The 13019-nt window shown below is 34.6% G+C and overlaps 1 protein-coding gene across 2 annotated transcripts in view; it reads left to right on the top strand.

Moving 5' to 3' along the window:
- The window catches only part of MELK (maternal embryonic leucine zipper kinase), a 69657-nt gene that overhangs the window by 46386 nt on the left and 10252 nt on the right, over positions 1 to 13019 (top strand). For both annotated transcript variants that reach the window (XM_010995566.3, XM_064490315.1), the window contains exons 12-13: positions 3819 to 3947; positions 5885 to 6007. In XM_010995566.3, the coding sequence (XP_010993868.1) occupies positions 3819 to 3947; positions 5885 to 6007 (252 nt within the window). The remainder of the gene's footprint in view (positions 1 to 3818; positions 3948 to 5884; positions 6008 to 13019) is intronic.

Raw genomic sequence — 13019 nt, forward strand, 5'->3', positions numbered from 1 at the left:
CTCAATATCTCAAACCCTCTGTTCCAGTAGTTGCTTCTCCTCAGCCCAGGTGCCTGGGCAGCTTTTTAAACATTTGGCCTGCCTGAACAATAACTAGGGATTTTAAAATGTTTTTCATTTTCTAGAAATTGAACGTTCTTTGTAACAGGTAAACCTACTGCTTTACTTTCAGGCCTTTGACTTTCAAAAGAAGGAGCTGCCTAAAAGATAAGGAAGACATTGGTTGTGTTAGACTTGTAGATTGACATCATCTGAAAAGCATAACTAATGTGTTGATTTATCTTTTATGAAAAAACACAGAACTCCCCTGTGCATCTTATCATAATAAGTAGTATGCAGTGGCTATTGCAAAAAAAGTTATAAAAAGGATGCTTTTTTTGCCTAGGGAAAAAGAGAGTTTCCAGGATGATTATAAAACTCCCAGGCATGCTTAGAAAACTCCACCTAAAACTCTTAGCACTGTCCAGGTATTGCTTACAGTGCCCAGGTTATGCCATGTTTGACAAGCAAGTGGCAGCTGTTTCTGAGCCACTGCTTCTAATCATTTTATGGCATCTCTTTCTGAAAGGAAGCTATCACACATGAGACCATAGATGTGGGAGGTGCAGAAAAAACCAGTAATGTAGCTTTTGGAAAGTAGAGAGTAATTGTAACTATGTAGTTTTCACCCAATTCCCAAGTACCTTTTCCATGAAACCTTTTCTGTCCTTCCTCCCCCCAACCTTACCTGGATTAAAGGCAACATTCTATGATAACTTATCACAGTGTTATACTTCTCCCCTAGATTGATAGATCCATTATGTAAATTTCAAAGCATATACTATGACTGTGGCCACCTAAAACGTTAACTGATAAAACTTACTAGTAAAATCAGAGATGGTAGTAGATGTCTTTGGATCATGTACTTTGTGAGAGATACATAGCATAAAATATTATTCAGTATTAAAATTTAACACTTTTGCAGGGCAGAGAGTCTCATAGTCTTATTTGGAAACTTTTAGCAACATTATTTAGAAACTTTCAGTTATATATGGTGGATTGAACAGATATGTATACATCCAACACTCCTAAAACCTCACTAAAATAACAACAAAGGAATTAAAAGGCAAATAATTCACAATGAAGAGAGTAAAATAGCTGAGTGACAGCTGACCTAACATTTTGGAAAAAAGCTGAAAGCAAAGTACCTGCAGTGGGAAAAAGCAGTAAGGAAGTTGATTAGAGCCCTAGAGCTCCAGAAAAGCTCAGGAATCAGAGTTACTAGGAAGGTAACCACAGTTACTCTGAGGTCAGGAAAGTGAGCAGGGTGGAAACCAAGGAGACTGGTTGAAAGTCTATCTTAGGAGCATTTAGACTGCTAGGTCCCTTTCTCTACCTTGTGATGCATGACAGCCACCTCTCCCCCACTCTAGCAGAAGACTGGAGACATTGAACAAGAGGCATTCTTGTACCAGACACAGCTTAGGTGGGGGTGATGAACCATTCTGAAATAGATGCATGGACACACACAAGCCTCTTATTGGACAGTGAGCCACTGCCTCTAGCTCCCTTACCTCTTCAACTCAGAGAATACTGGAACCAGGATTTTATCCTAATTGCAGTGGGGGGTGGGGAAAATATTGGGAGACTCATTTTAGGGAAAAGCCAAGAGAAAAGACCTACTGTACCCATGGTTTGAGTTCATGTTCCTGTCTGTTCACCTTAGAGAGAAGCCCCCAAGGTGATGAGCAGCCCCAAACTACACACAGAGCCTTATTTAGCTAGGTAGTATGATCTTTGCTTTCAAATAGAGACAGACAGCCAACAATCACCAGAACTTTGAGGATAGCCTCTAACATGAAAGTCAGAGATCAAAATAAATGGTGTGAGAGGAGAAGGGGAAGAAAAAGTAAAGACACTCAGAAAAAACAGATAATGTAGTAAGTGGAAGAAATGGCTAAGAAATGATGATTAATATTCTCAGAGATAAGAGAAGCTATTTCTTAGGGGGGAGGGTATAGCTCAGTGGTAGAGTGCATGCTTAGCATGCTCGAGGTCATGGGTTCAATCCCCAGTACTTCTGTTAAATAAAAGTAAAAATAATAATAAATCTAATTACCCCCAATTTTTTAATTAAAAAGAAGCTATTTCTTTTTTGAAATAGGAATAAGATGACTAAAAAGGAACATTTCAAGAGATAGCTTGAATATTTAAACTGTGATCACAGAAATGAAAAGCTCAGTAGAAATGTTTGAAAAATGAAATAATGTTAAATCTTACAAAAGTAGAACCTAAAGACAGAGATGCATGGCGAGGAGAGAAGGGGTGAGAAAGTTCCAACATACACATAACAGAAGTTGCAGGAAAATAAAACAGAGAAGAAAGAGGGGAAGAAACCATCAGAGAAAGAGTATAAGAAGAAATATTCCAGAACTGAAAGATGAAAGATACGAGTTTCTAAGAATGAAGGGACTTAGCTAGGGCTTGGAAAAATGGATGAAAATAGATCCATACAAAGGCCTGTTTTAGTGAAATTTCAGAAAACTGGGAAAAAAGAGGAGATCCAAAAAGTTTCTAGAGACAAAAAACAAAAGATCATACAGAAAGGCTTGGGAATCAGAAAGACTTCAGATCAATAACTGTACTAGAATTGAGAAGACCATGGAACAATGTCTTCAAAACTGTGAAGATTATTGTCAACCTAGAATTCTGTACTCAGCCAAACCAGGATAAAGTGTGTGGATAGAATACAGTAATTTATCAGACATGAAAGATCTCAGAAAATTTACCTTCCATCCATCCACCCTCAGGAAGTTACTGGGGGATATGTTCCACCAAAACAAGGAAGTAAACCAAGAAAAAGGAATACTCAGAATCTAGGAAACTGGTGATACATTGTAGGATAGAGGCGACTGGACTATCTATCCCTAGACTGACTGTTGAGTTGCAGACTGAGAAAGAAGCCAGACCAGAGTGGAGGATGAGGAGGAGGACCAGAGGGAGACAGAGGAGGAGACAGATTAGCTGATGTCTGTGTACATATTGAGAGGAGATGAAGAGTGTTAGAGAGTGTGGAGTTAGACTAACTGCTTCTTTTTAATGTTTTTTTAACTTCAGGAAAAAGCTATAAAAGAAGGAAATGCAAGGATAGCACCCTGTGTGGCTTAGTTGCAGGGCTGATGTCCAGTCAGTATGGCCATACAGATTATTAAGATTAGAATATTTATATACTGATTGGTAAATAACTACTACTCCAAGTGCCTTCCCTGTTGCCCTGTTATCTCCCATGGGCCTCTGCTACCTCCCTCCAGTCCTGCCCCATATCCAACAATTAAAAGGTTAATAATGGCGTGGCAGGGGTCCTCTAGGACCCTCTTCAGCTCTTGGCCTCTGTTCTGATTGGTTGGTGTCAGAGTACTAATTAAATTTATTGAACATTACCTTTACGTAGTTGTGAATACTATTTATATAATCATAATTATTAAATATTGATTTAACTAAAAACTGTGATAAAATTATAGTAGGAAGATGCAGGGAAGAGACGTGTGTAGGGAAGGAAGGAGTAGAGCTGAGTTCTTATTTTCTATAGTAAGATAAGTAATTAATTTAGAAATATGGAAAAAATAGCTAAAAGTATTTCAAAGTGGTGCCTTCTGGGGAGTGGAAATTGTGTGTAGAGGGGTGTAGTATAGGGGATTGTTGTTTTTCATTATATGCCTTATAAAGCTAAACATTTTCCTAAAAATTCTGAATATCTATTACATTGAGAAAAATTTTAAATAGAACATTATTTCAAAAAACAACTTTAGTCTTCTAAACTTGATTTTCTTTTTCTCCAGTGGCAGTATGATCACCTCACAGCTACTTATCTTCTGCTCCGCGCCAAGAAGGCTCGGGGAAAACCTGTTCGTTTAAGGCTTCTTTCTTCGTGTGGACAAGCCAGCACTGCTCCGGTCACAGACATCAAGGTGAATGTTAGAAACTTTGTGGGCACCTACTGCTTTTGCCATGTGCCAGCCCTCTTCGTGAGTGCACATAGACTAGGAAGGTTAACTTTACTAGTGTCAAGGAGCCAGAGGAAAGACATTTTATGATTTAAATATTTTTGATGAGGAAAGTAGGAAATTCTGAACTGTTTAATTTTTAATGTTAACATGGCATTAAAAAAAATTCTACTTTCCACTTTTTTTCACAAAAGCAATTTCTGATTGTCATAGAATGATTTTAAGCCACAGATAAGCTAAAGGAAAATAGAATTTACCTATAAACCTATTACCTATAGATAATATAATTTATATTTTGCTGTGTCTTTCCAGTCTTTTTTTTTCAGTATGTTTATTTATATAATTAATGTACATGTAAGTGCTTTTAAAGGATACAGTATTATTGAATTTTAGATAACATTCAAATTGTTGACAGTAAGACCTTTGAATATAGAACATATTATACTCTATATAACATGAAGTATTTCAGCAAATATTTTGATACTCATTTATGTTAAGAGTTTAGGTTGGTTGTTTTCAGCAGTAGCTATAGCTCATGCCACTCAGGTTCCTTGTATGAGTTGTAACCAAATTATTTTTTTCTCTTCTGTTGTTTTTGTCTCATTTTCCTTTCCTTTCAATGAAGAAGTTTGTGGATAATTTGGTCATGAACATTCAGAATGGTAGAGAAGCTTTACATATTTGGAGGCACCCTGTCATTCCTAAGCGCTGGTATTAGCCTCTGTTTTGTGTGATTCTTTGTATCTCCATGGTTTAAAATTCTCCCTTCCAAACACTTTGCTGGATGGATGTGAAACTTCGAAATATAATCTTCCCTCCATTGATTCAGGTTGCATGGTTTTAGCACTAGGAAACTGCACTTCTGCTATTCTCAGAGAGAAGTAGTTGGCCCTTTTCATGGAATCCAGTATAGCCCAAATGATTATGTGGCTGAGGTGATTTTTTTTCTTTAGATCTCAAAACTCTGTCAAAAAATGTTAAAATGCCATCTCTTTCATGATCTTTTGTTGAATCCCCATATCCCATTCCCAGTTCCTTTAACTACACATTTAGAGCCCTCTTTTTGGCACTTGTCAATCATGTGCTGCAGGTATAGTGGGTCTTATGTCCCTGCCAGACATAACTTGTCTTCCTTCTCTCTCTAGTTGGTCTTTTGACCAAATGAAGAAGTTTGGGGATATGCTCAGCAGTGTGGCAATAACTCACCCAGTTCAGTGGGGCTTAGGGAACCCAAGTTTAGAGATGCAGCTGTAGAACTGGACAGATGTTTGGAGAGCCATATGGAGGGGCCTTGCCATGAAGCAAAATGAGAGTCCTTAGAAGCATCTGAGCAAGGCAGAGGAGTGACTATTTAGGTTTTGGGTTTTTTTTTTTTTTTTTGTCTGTTTTTTCCTTGTTTATTTATTTAAACTATTTAGGTTTGTTTCTCACTGTAGTCTTTTTTAAAAAATAGTTTATTTATTATTGTATTATTTAATTAATTTATTTTGGTGTGGGTGGAGATTATTAGGTTTGTTTATTTTTGGAGGAGGTACTGGGGATTGAACCCAGGACCTCATGCTTGCTAAGCATACGCTCTACCACTTGAGCTGTACCCTCCCCCTCTCACTGTACCCTCCCCCTCTCACTGTAGTCTTTTAAAAAGCTTATTTCATATTAAATTATAAGAACCTCATGGAAAAGTGATTACAAGCTCTTTTTTTTGCAGCAATAAAACAGCCCTTGGGGCACAGAAGCACCAAAAAAAAAATTTGACTTCCTGTTTTCTGTATTGGATGGTGAGCTCCTTCAGTATACTCTCATTTGCCTCTGTTTCCAGGGCCTTGCCCTGTGCCTGTTATGTACCCTTTTAAAATTGAATCATGGTGGTGTTGTTTCTGAGTTCTTCTATTTTTGAATAGTCAAAGAATCTGAGTCTAGAAGATGTGACCACCAGTGATGACGGTTATGTGGCTGGATTAATAGACTATGAATGGTGTGAAGACATTACATCAACAGGTGTGGCTACTCCACAAACACCACAGGTTGGTTATTTTTATTACTATTTAAAGCAGAACATTTTGTCTCAATTGTAAAAATATCTAGGCTTTAACGTGAGATCTAATTTGTACCTGCAAATTTAATGAATTTCTAAGCCACTGAAAATATTAATGGGAAATTGTTGGAATATGAATGAAAGGGAAGCCAGTTATTTTGAAGTTGAAGAAAGCCAAGATTCCATTTTGGAGTGCTTTACTGCTCTTTTTTTCTGTTCTCTTCCCTTCCCTTCCCTTCCCTTCCCTTCCCTTCCCTTCCCTTCCCTTCCCACCCCTCCTCCTCCTATCCCTTTTCTCTCTTCTCTCCTCCATCCCCTTTGTTTTTCCTGTCCTTTTGATAATATTATCATACTTGGATTTGTTTAACTTCTGGATGTGTAGGTAATGTTTTTCTCCCACTCTCGCCAAGGGACCATACAGACTGCACTCCCTCCTCCAGCACTGAAACACAGCAGCAGCTGTGCATGTTTCTGCTTGGGGAAGCTCACTAGAGACTCAGACTCCATAGTTTTTATTGGGGACTGGTTACAAAGGGACTCTTTGCCTGTGGTATCTGTCATAATTATAAAAATTTTAGACTTCCAGAATGGAATGGGTGTCCACCATAAACCACACTATGCAGTCTGTACAACCTGGTGCAGCAGGGGTCAGTGCCCCAGCCATACAAACACACTTATTAGCACTGGAAATGTTTTTTTAATTGAAGTATAGTCAGTTACAGTGTGTCAATTTCTGTGTGCAGCACAATGTCCCAGTCATGCATATACATACATATATTCATTTTCATATTCCTTAGCATTGGAAACTTTTTAGGAAAGTTGTGCATAGCAGGTCCCCTGATGCAAGAGTTCAGGTTATATACTTAGGAGTGGAATAAGTATCTTCAGCCTTACCAGATAAGGCCAGTTTTTTCCCCAGAGTGGTTATATTGATTACACTTCAGTCAACAGTATAAAAATGTCCCTCTTGCTCTACATGCTTATTACTGCTTGATATTTTTAGTTATTTAATGTTTTTTAATCTGGTGAGTGTAAAGCGATATCTCACTGTGGTTTTAATTTGTACTTTTCTGATTATTTACATATCTTTTCATATGTTAATCAACCAGTGGTTCTTCCTGTTTTATGAAATAGTTATTTTGTGTCCTTTGCCTATTTTTCTGTTGGATTGTTTCTTTTTTCTTGTGATATTAAGGAAGTTCTTAATTTAATTTTAATTCTAATTCTTTGTTAGTTATGTGTTCCAAGTATATTGTATGAGTTTTTCTCTTGTCTTTTTACTTTGATGGCAGAAGTCATTAATTTTAATGAATTAGAATTTGTCAGTATTTTCCTTTATGGTTTATAATTTTTGTCTTAAATGAAATTCTTCGTTTTCTAGAAGACATAAATGCATTCACATATATTGCTTCCAAAACTTTTAGAACTTCTCCTTTCACATTTAAGTCTTTAATCTATCAGGAATTAATTTCTTATATTAATTGTGTGGTATGAAGTAGGGAACCAGTTTTTCCATCATATAATTGGTTGTGCTAGTGCCATTGAAAAGTCCATTCTTTCCACACTGATCTACAGTGGCATTTCTATCATAAATCAAGTTGTCATGTGTCTGCTTCTGGGCTCTTTTTAAATTTTATTGTTTTATTTGTACCAATACCATGTATCTTAATTTCTTTAATTTTTTTGTTGTTCTTTTTGGGGGGGTAAATTATATTGATTGATTGATTTTTTAATGGCAGTACTGGGGACTGAACTTAGGACCTTGCGCATGCTAAGCATGCGCTCTACCACTTGAGCTATACCCTCCATCCGTAATTTTATAATATTTCTTATATTCAATTTCCTCCCATCTTATTCTTCTATAGGAATGTCTTGGCTGTTCTTGCTCCTTTGGATTTCCACATATATTTTAGAATCATTTTGATAAATTTTATATGCACCCAAAAATTGAAATTACATTGACTCTAAGATTCAATCTGAGGGTGTAGACCTCAAGTCTCCGTATCTGTAAATACAGTATACATCTCCATTTATTAGGTTTTAGTTAATTGCTTTCAATAAAATTTTAAAAATTTCTCCCAAAAGACCTTACATATCTTTTACTAGATTTATTCTTGGGTACTTTTATAATTTATTGCTATTGGGAATGGTAGGTTTTTTTAAAGTCACATTTTCTAACTGTCTGATACTGGTATATAGATGTGTAATTGATTTTTGTGTATTGATCTTGTATTCAACAATTTTCCTAAACTCTTTTAAATTCTTTTTTGTGGAGAGGGAGGTAATTAGGTTTATCTATCTATCTATTTTTTTTTTTTAATGGAGGTACTAGGAATTGAACCCACGACTTCATGCATGCTAAGCATGTAGTCTACCACTGAGCTATATCCTCCCTCCCTCTTTAAATTCTTATGGTTTGTATATTCTTTTGAGTGTTCTATGTAGAAAATTATATCTTCTGTGGATGAGAGTTTCTTCCTTTCCAGTTCTTAAGCCTTTATTATCTTTTTCTTTTATTATGATACTTAGTAGTCCTAATATAATAGTAGACATTTTTGTGTTCTTCCCAATTGTAGAAAGATGCTTCTAATATTTTCTCATTAAAAGTGATGTTTTTTCATTTTTCCTCCCCTTTCTCTTTCCCCTCCCTTCCTCCCCTCCCTTCTCCCCCTCCTTCCTCTCCTTCCTGTCATTCTCCCTTTCTCCTTCCTGTGCACCTGATTCCATATTTTTCAGATTAAGACTTTTTTCATCTAGTCTTGGTTTGCTATGATTTGTTTAAAAATTATGAATCTCTATTGCAGAAAAAAGATGATATTGAATTCATCTATTAAGATAATCATCTGTTTTTTCTTTCCATTTGTTATATAGTACATGTTATATTAATAGATTTGATGTTAAACCAATCTTGCATTATTTACATAAGCCAAGTTTGGTCATGATGTATTACTGTCTTTTTTTATATGTTGCTAGGTTTAGTTTGCTAATATTTTGTTTAGATTTTTTTCCTTTTATGGTCTTAAATGAGATTTGCCTATTTTTTCTTAGATGACTTTTTTTCTTTTGAAAATTTGAATTTTATTATTACAGAAGTATTACATAGATACGTTTATCTTGTGAAAAATTCAAACAGTATGGAACTATGTTGAATAAAGAGTGAAAGGCTTTCTTCCCCATTCTTCCATCCCATCCCATCTTACATTTATTGTATCTGATTGGTATTAAGATTATACTTGTCTTCTAAAATGAATTGGAACATATTCTTTCTTTTTTATTTTCTGAAATAGTTTTTAAGGGCTATTAATTATATTTTCCTTGAATGTATGCTAGAACTTACTATGTAACTATCTGAGCCTGGAATGTTTTTTTGAGAAACTAGTCAACTACTGATTCAATTTCTTTTGTGTTTATAGGACTGTACAGTATTCCAATTTCTTCTGGTCAGTTTGGTGAATTTTCTTTTTCTAGTGTCCATTTTATCTAAGTTTTAAAATGTTTTGGGATAAACTCAATAGGAGGATATTATGATCTTGTTAATATCTGCAATATCTGTGGTTATGTCCCCTTTTTCATGATTGAAGTGTATTTGTTTATTTGCAGCTTTTTCATTTTTTGAATCAGTCTTACCAGAGTTTTGTCAATTTTATTAGTCTTTTCAAAGAACCAGCTTCTGGCTTTGTTGATTCTCTCTCTTATATTTTTGCTTCTATTTTGTTATTTTCTGCTCTTATTTGTCTATTAGATCAAGCTTATTAAATTCTATTTTTAAATCTTCTGTGTCCATGCTAATTTTTTGTCTGCTTGATCCATAAATTTGCCTACTTGAGAATGAGATCTGTTAAAAATCTTCTAATGGGATAGTAGTTTGTCATTTTCTTCTTACATTTCTATTTTTGCTTCAAATGTGTGTGTGTGTGATATATATATATGAAGCTATACAATTAGCATATAAGTTCAGAATTTTTATTCTGCTGAATTCAACCTTTTATCATTTATAATGATCCTCTTTATTATTATTTTGTGTTTCTCCTTGAAGTCTATTTGTTTCTCTGATTTTAAGGTAGCCATATTGATTTTTTTCATTGTTATTTGTCTGTTATACTTTTTCGTCTTTTTATTTTCAGCCTTTAATGCCCGTATATTTTAGGTATATCTCTTAAAAACAACATAGATTTGGTATGCAAACTGAAAATCTTTGTCTTTTAAGTTGCAAGCTTACTAAACTTAACATTAATTTTGATTACTAATGTATTTATTGTATGTTTGCCATCTTTATTTTGTTTTCTATTTGTCCCACTTTTTCTGTATTTTTCATATATTTTTCATCTTTCTGTGTCATTTTTCCCCTTTATTCCATTTGTTTCTATTTCATTTTAATATTTAATATTTACTCTAAACTTTTAACATGGTGTTTAACTTAACCAAATGTAAAGTTAATCTGGATCTTTACATATGAAATCCTTAGAACACTAATCTCTGACCACCCACTCCTAGATTACATACTATTGATGTGTCTATTATTTTATAATATATATAATATTACATATATTGATATGTCTAGTAATTTAGCTGCCTATTTTTTTAGCTTTTCATTTTGAAATCTTTATGGGTTCAGAGAAAGTTACAAAAGTAGTAAAGGGAGGTCCTGTGGACCCTTCATTCATTTCTCGGTAGTTACATCTTGCATATCTGTGATACAATTTTTTTAGCTCTATACGTTTTTAATTTCATAAATACATATTATTTTTAGAATGTAATATTAGTATTTGTTTTGATTAACTCACATTTTGGGGGGCCTACTTATCCTTTTTATCTCTCAAACCTTCATTCAAAAATTATTTTTCTTCTTCCTGAAGTACATCCTTTAAATATTCCTTTAGTGGAAGTAACAATTGATGGCAAACACTCTTTCTGTTGTCTTAAAATTGTCTTTCAATATTTGGAATGTAGTTTCCTTGTGTATTGATTTTTAGTTTATCAGTTATTTTATGCTCTGTATTTTTTCTATATATATATATATTTTGTTTGTTTGTTTGTTTGTTTGTTTGGAGGAGTTGTTAGGTTTGTAATGTATATAGGTACCTGGGACCTTGTTCATGCTAAGCATGCGCTCTGTCACAGAGCTATACCTTCCCCTTGTTCTGTATTTTGAAGATAGTATTCCACTCCTTTCTTACTTTTGTTGTTACTGTTGAGAAATCAGTCAGTCAGATTTCTTTCTAGTTTGTCTTTTCTCTCTGGCTCTTTTTAGGATTTTCTCTTTGTTTTTGGTGTTCTGCATTCTTACCATTAGGACTACTGTCCATATGGGTAGTGTCACATGGAGTTTACAACCTGGTAAATATAGATACAGATTTCTTATTATTTATCTTAATCGTGATTTATTGTGTTTCCTATATTTGACGACTTATAATCAGTTTTGGAAAATTCCCTGAATAATTGCTGCTTTTTCATTGTTTCTGTTATCTATCTCTGGAACTTAGAATAGACATATGTTAGACCATTGCACTTCATTTTTCATTTATTTTAAACTCTCTTTCGTATATCCTGTATCTTTTTCTCTCTGGACTGCATTCTGGATCATTTCTTCAGATTTATTTCTCATTCATGGATTTATTTTTTTCATTTCTATCTGACCTGCTATTTGACATGTCTATTGAATTTTTCATTTTTATCACTATGTTTTTTATTTCTAGAGATTTTTATCCTTTTTCAAAACTGCTTTAACATTTTTGGTAGTCATCCTTTTCTCTTCTCATGTTTTCAGTTTCCTTTGTTATTTTAAACACATGAACATATTTATGTTCTGGACTTGTTAATTTTAATATCTGACATCTTTATGGGTTTGATTCTCTTGTTTATTGTTTTCTGCTGACTTTTTGCTCATGGTGTTTGTATTTTTTGGGATTCTTACAAAAACTTTAAAAAAATTTTTTTGGGGGAGGTTGTTAGGTATGTTTGTTTGTTTGTTTGTTTGTTGGATGTACTGGGGATTGAACGCAGGACCTCGTGCATGCTAAGCATGCACTCTGCCACTGAACCATGTCTTCCCCCTTCTTTGGGGATTTTTTTTATAGGCTCATTTTTCTTGCAACTCTCTAGGAATGCTTTGAGGCTTGGATTAAGAGTTGAGGGCTTGAGTTGTGTTGGATTGAAGCTTTTCTTTCAGATGGGAATTGTGTTTGCTTCTGTCACGTTCTTGGAACACAATCAATTTAGGACTACTTTAAATCAAGTTCTAGACTTGAGATTTCTGGGACCTTACAGGTAGTATGAATTTGGGCCCCAAACCTATGTGGCTACTTAAAAATTATTAAAAGAGACTCTTTTCTCCTCAAGAGCCATGGCCAGGGCAAACGGGTTTTCTTGCTGACTGCTTTGCAGGGCAGGTTTATATTTAATTCACCCTTTTATTTTAGTTATACGCCCTCTTGGGAGCTAGGGCTCTAACATAGAACTTTGCATAGGTCTAGGGCTTCCATGGCTATCAAAATTTATGCTATAGATTATCTGAGAGAGTAGGTAGATGCCCTTAGGTCAACGGATAGTTTCAGCCTTGGTTACATCTCTGGATTCATGCTCTTGCTTTTAGTTTGGCCTCTGAGAATTTTCCTTTCTTTTTTGCAAGCTCAAACATAAATTTAAAAGGAGTATTTTAACATGGTTTTTCTACACTGGTTATTGACTAAACTTTTATTGCTTGGTACATATTAGAGACAAACCATTGCAATCTAGGTATAGGAAGCAATTCTTAGGAATTTATTTGTGGCCATCCTCAATATTGCCTAAATGTGGGTATGTTTGATTAAACACTTGCCTGAAAAATGTTGAAAATTACCTGTCAATAGAACAGACTAATGTGATCTACATGTACTAAAGAGAACTGAGTATATATTTTCAAATTTTCTGGTATTACCAAAATATCCTTTTGATAGTGTTTCATTTTAATAAAAATGGTGCAAGTTAATTTACAAATGATTAAGGCGTTTTGTAAAGAAGTT

This window comes from Camelus dromedarius, chromosome 10, assembly GCF_036321535.1.
Source record: "Camelus dromedarius isolate mCamDro1 chromosome 10, mCamDro1.pat, whole genome shotgun sequence".
Classification (NCBI taxonomy): Eukaryota; Metazoa; Chordata; class Mammalia; order Artiodactyla; family Camelidae; genus Camelus; species Camelus dromedarius.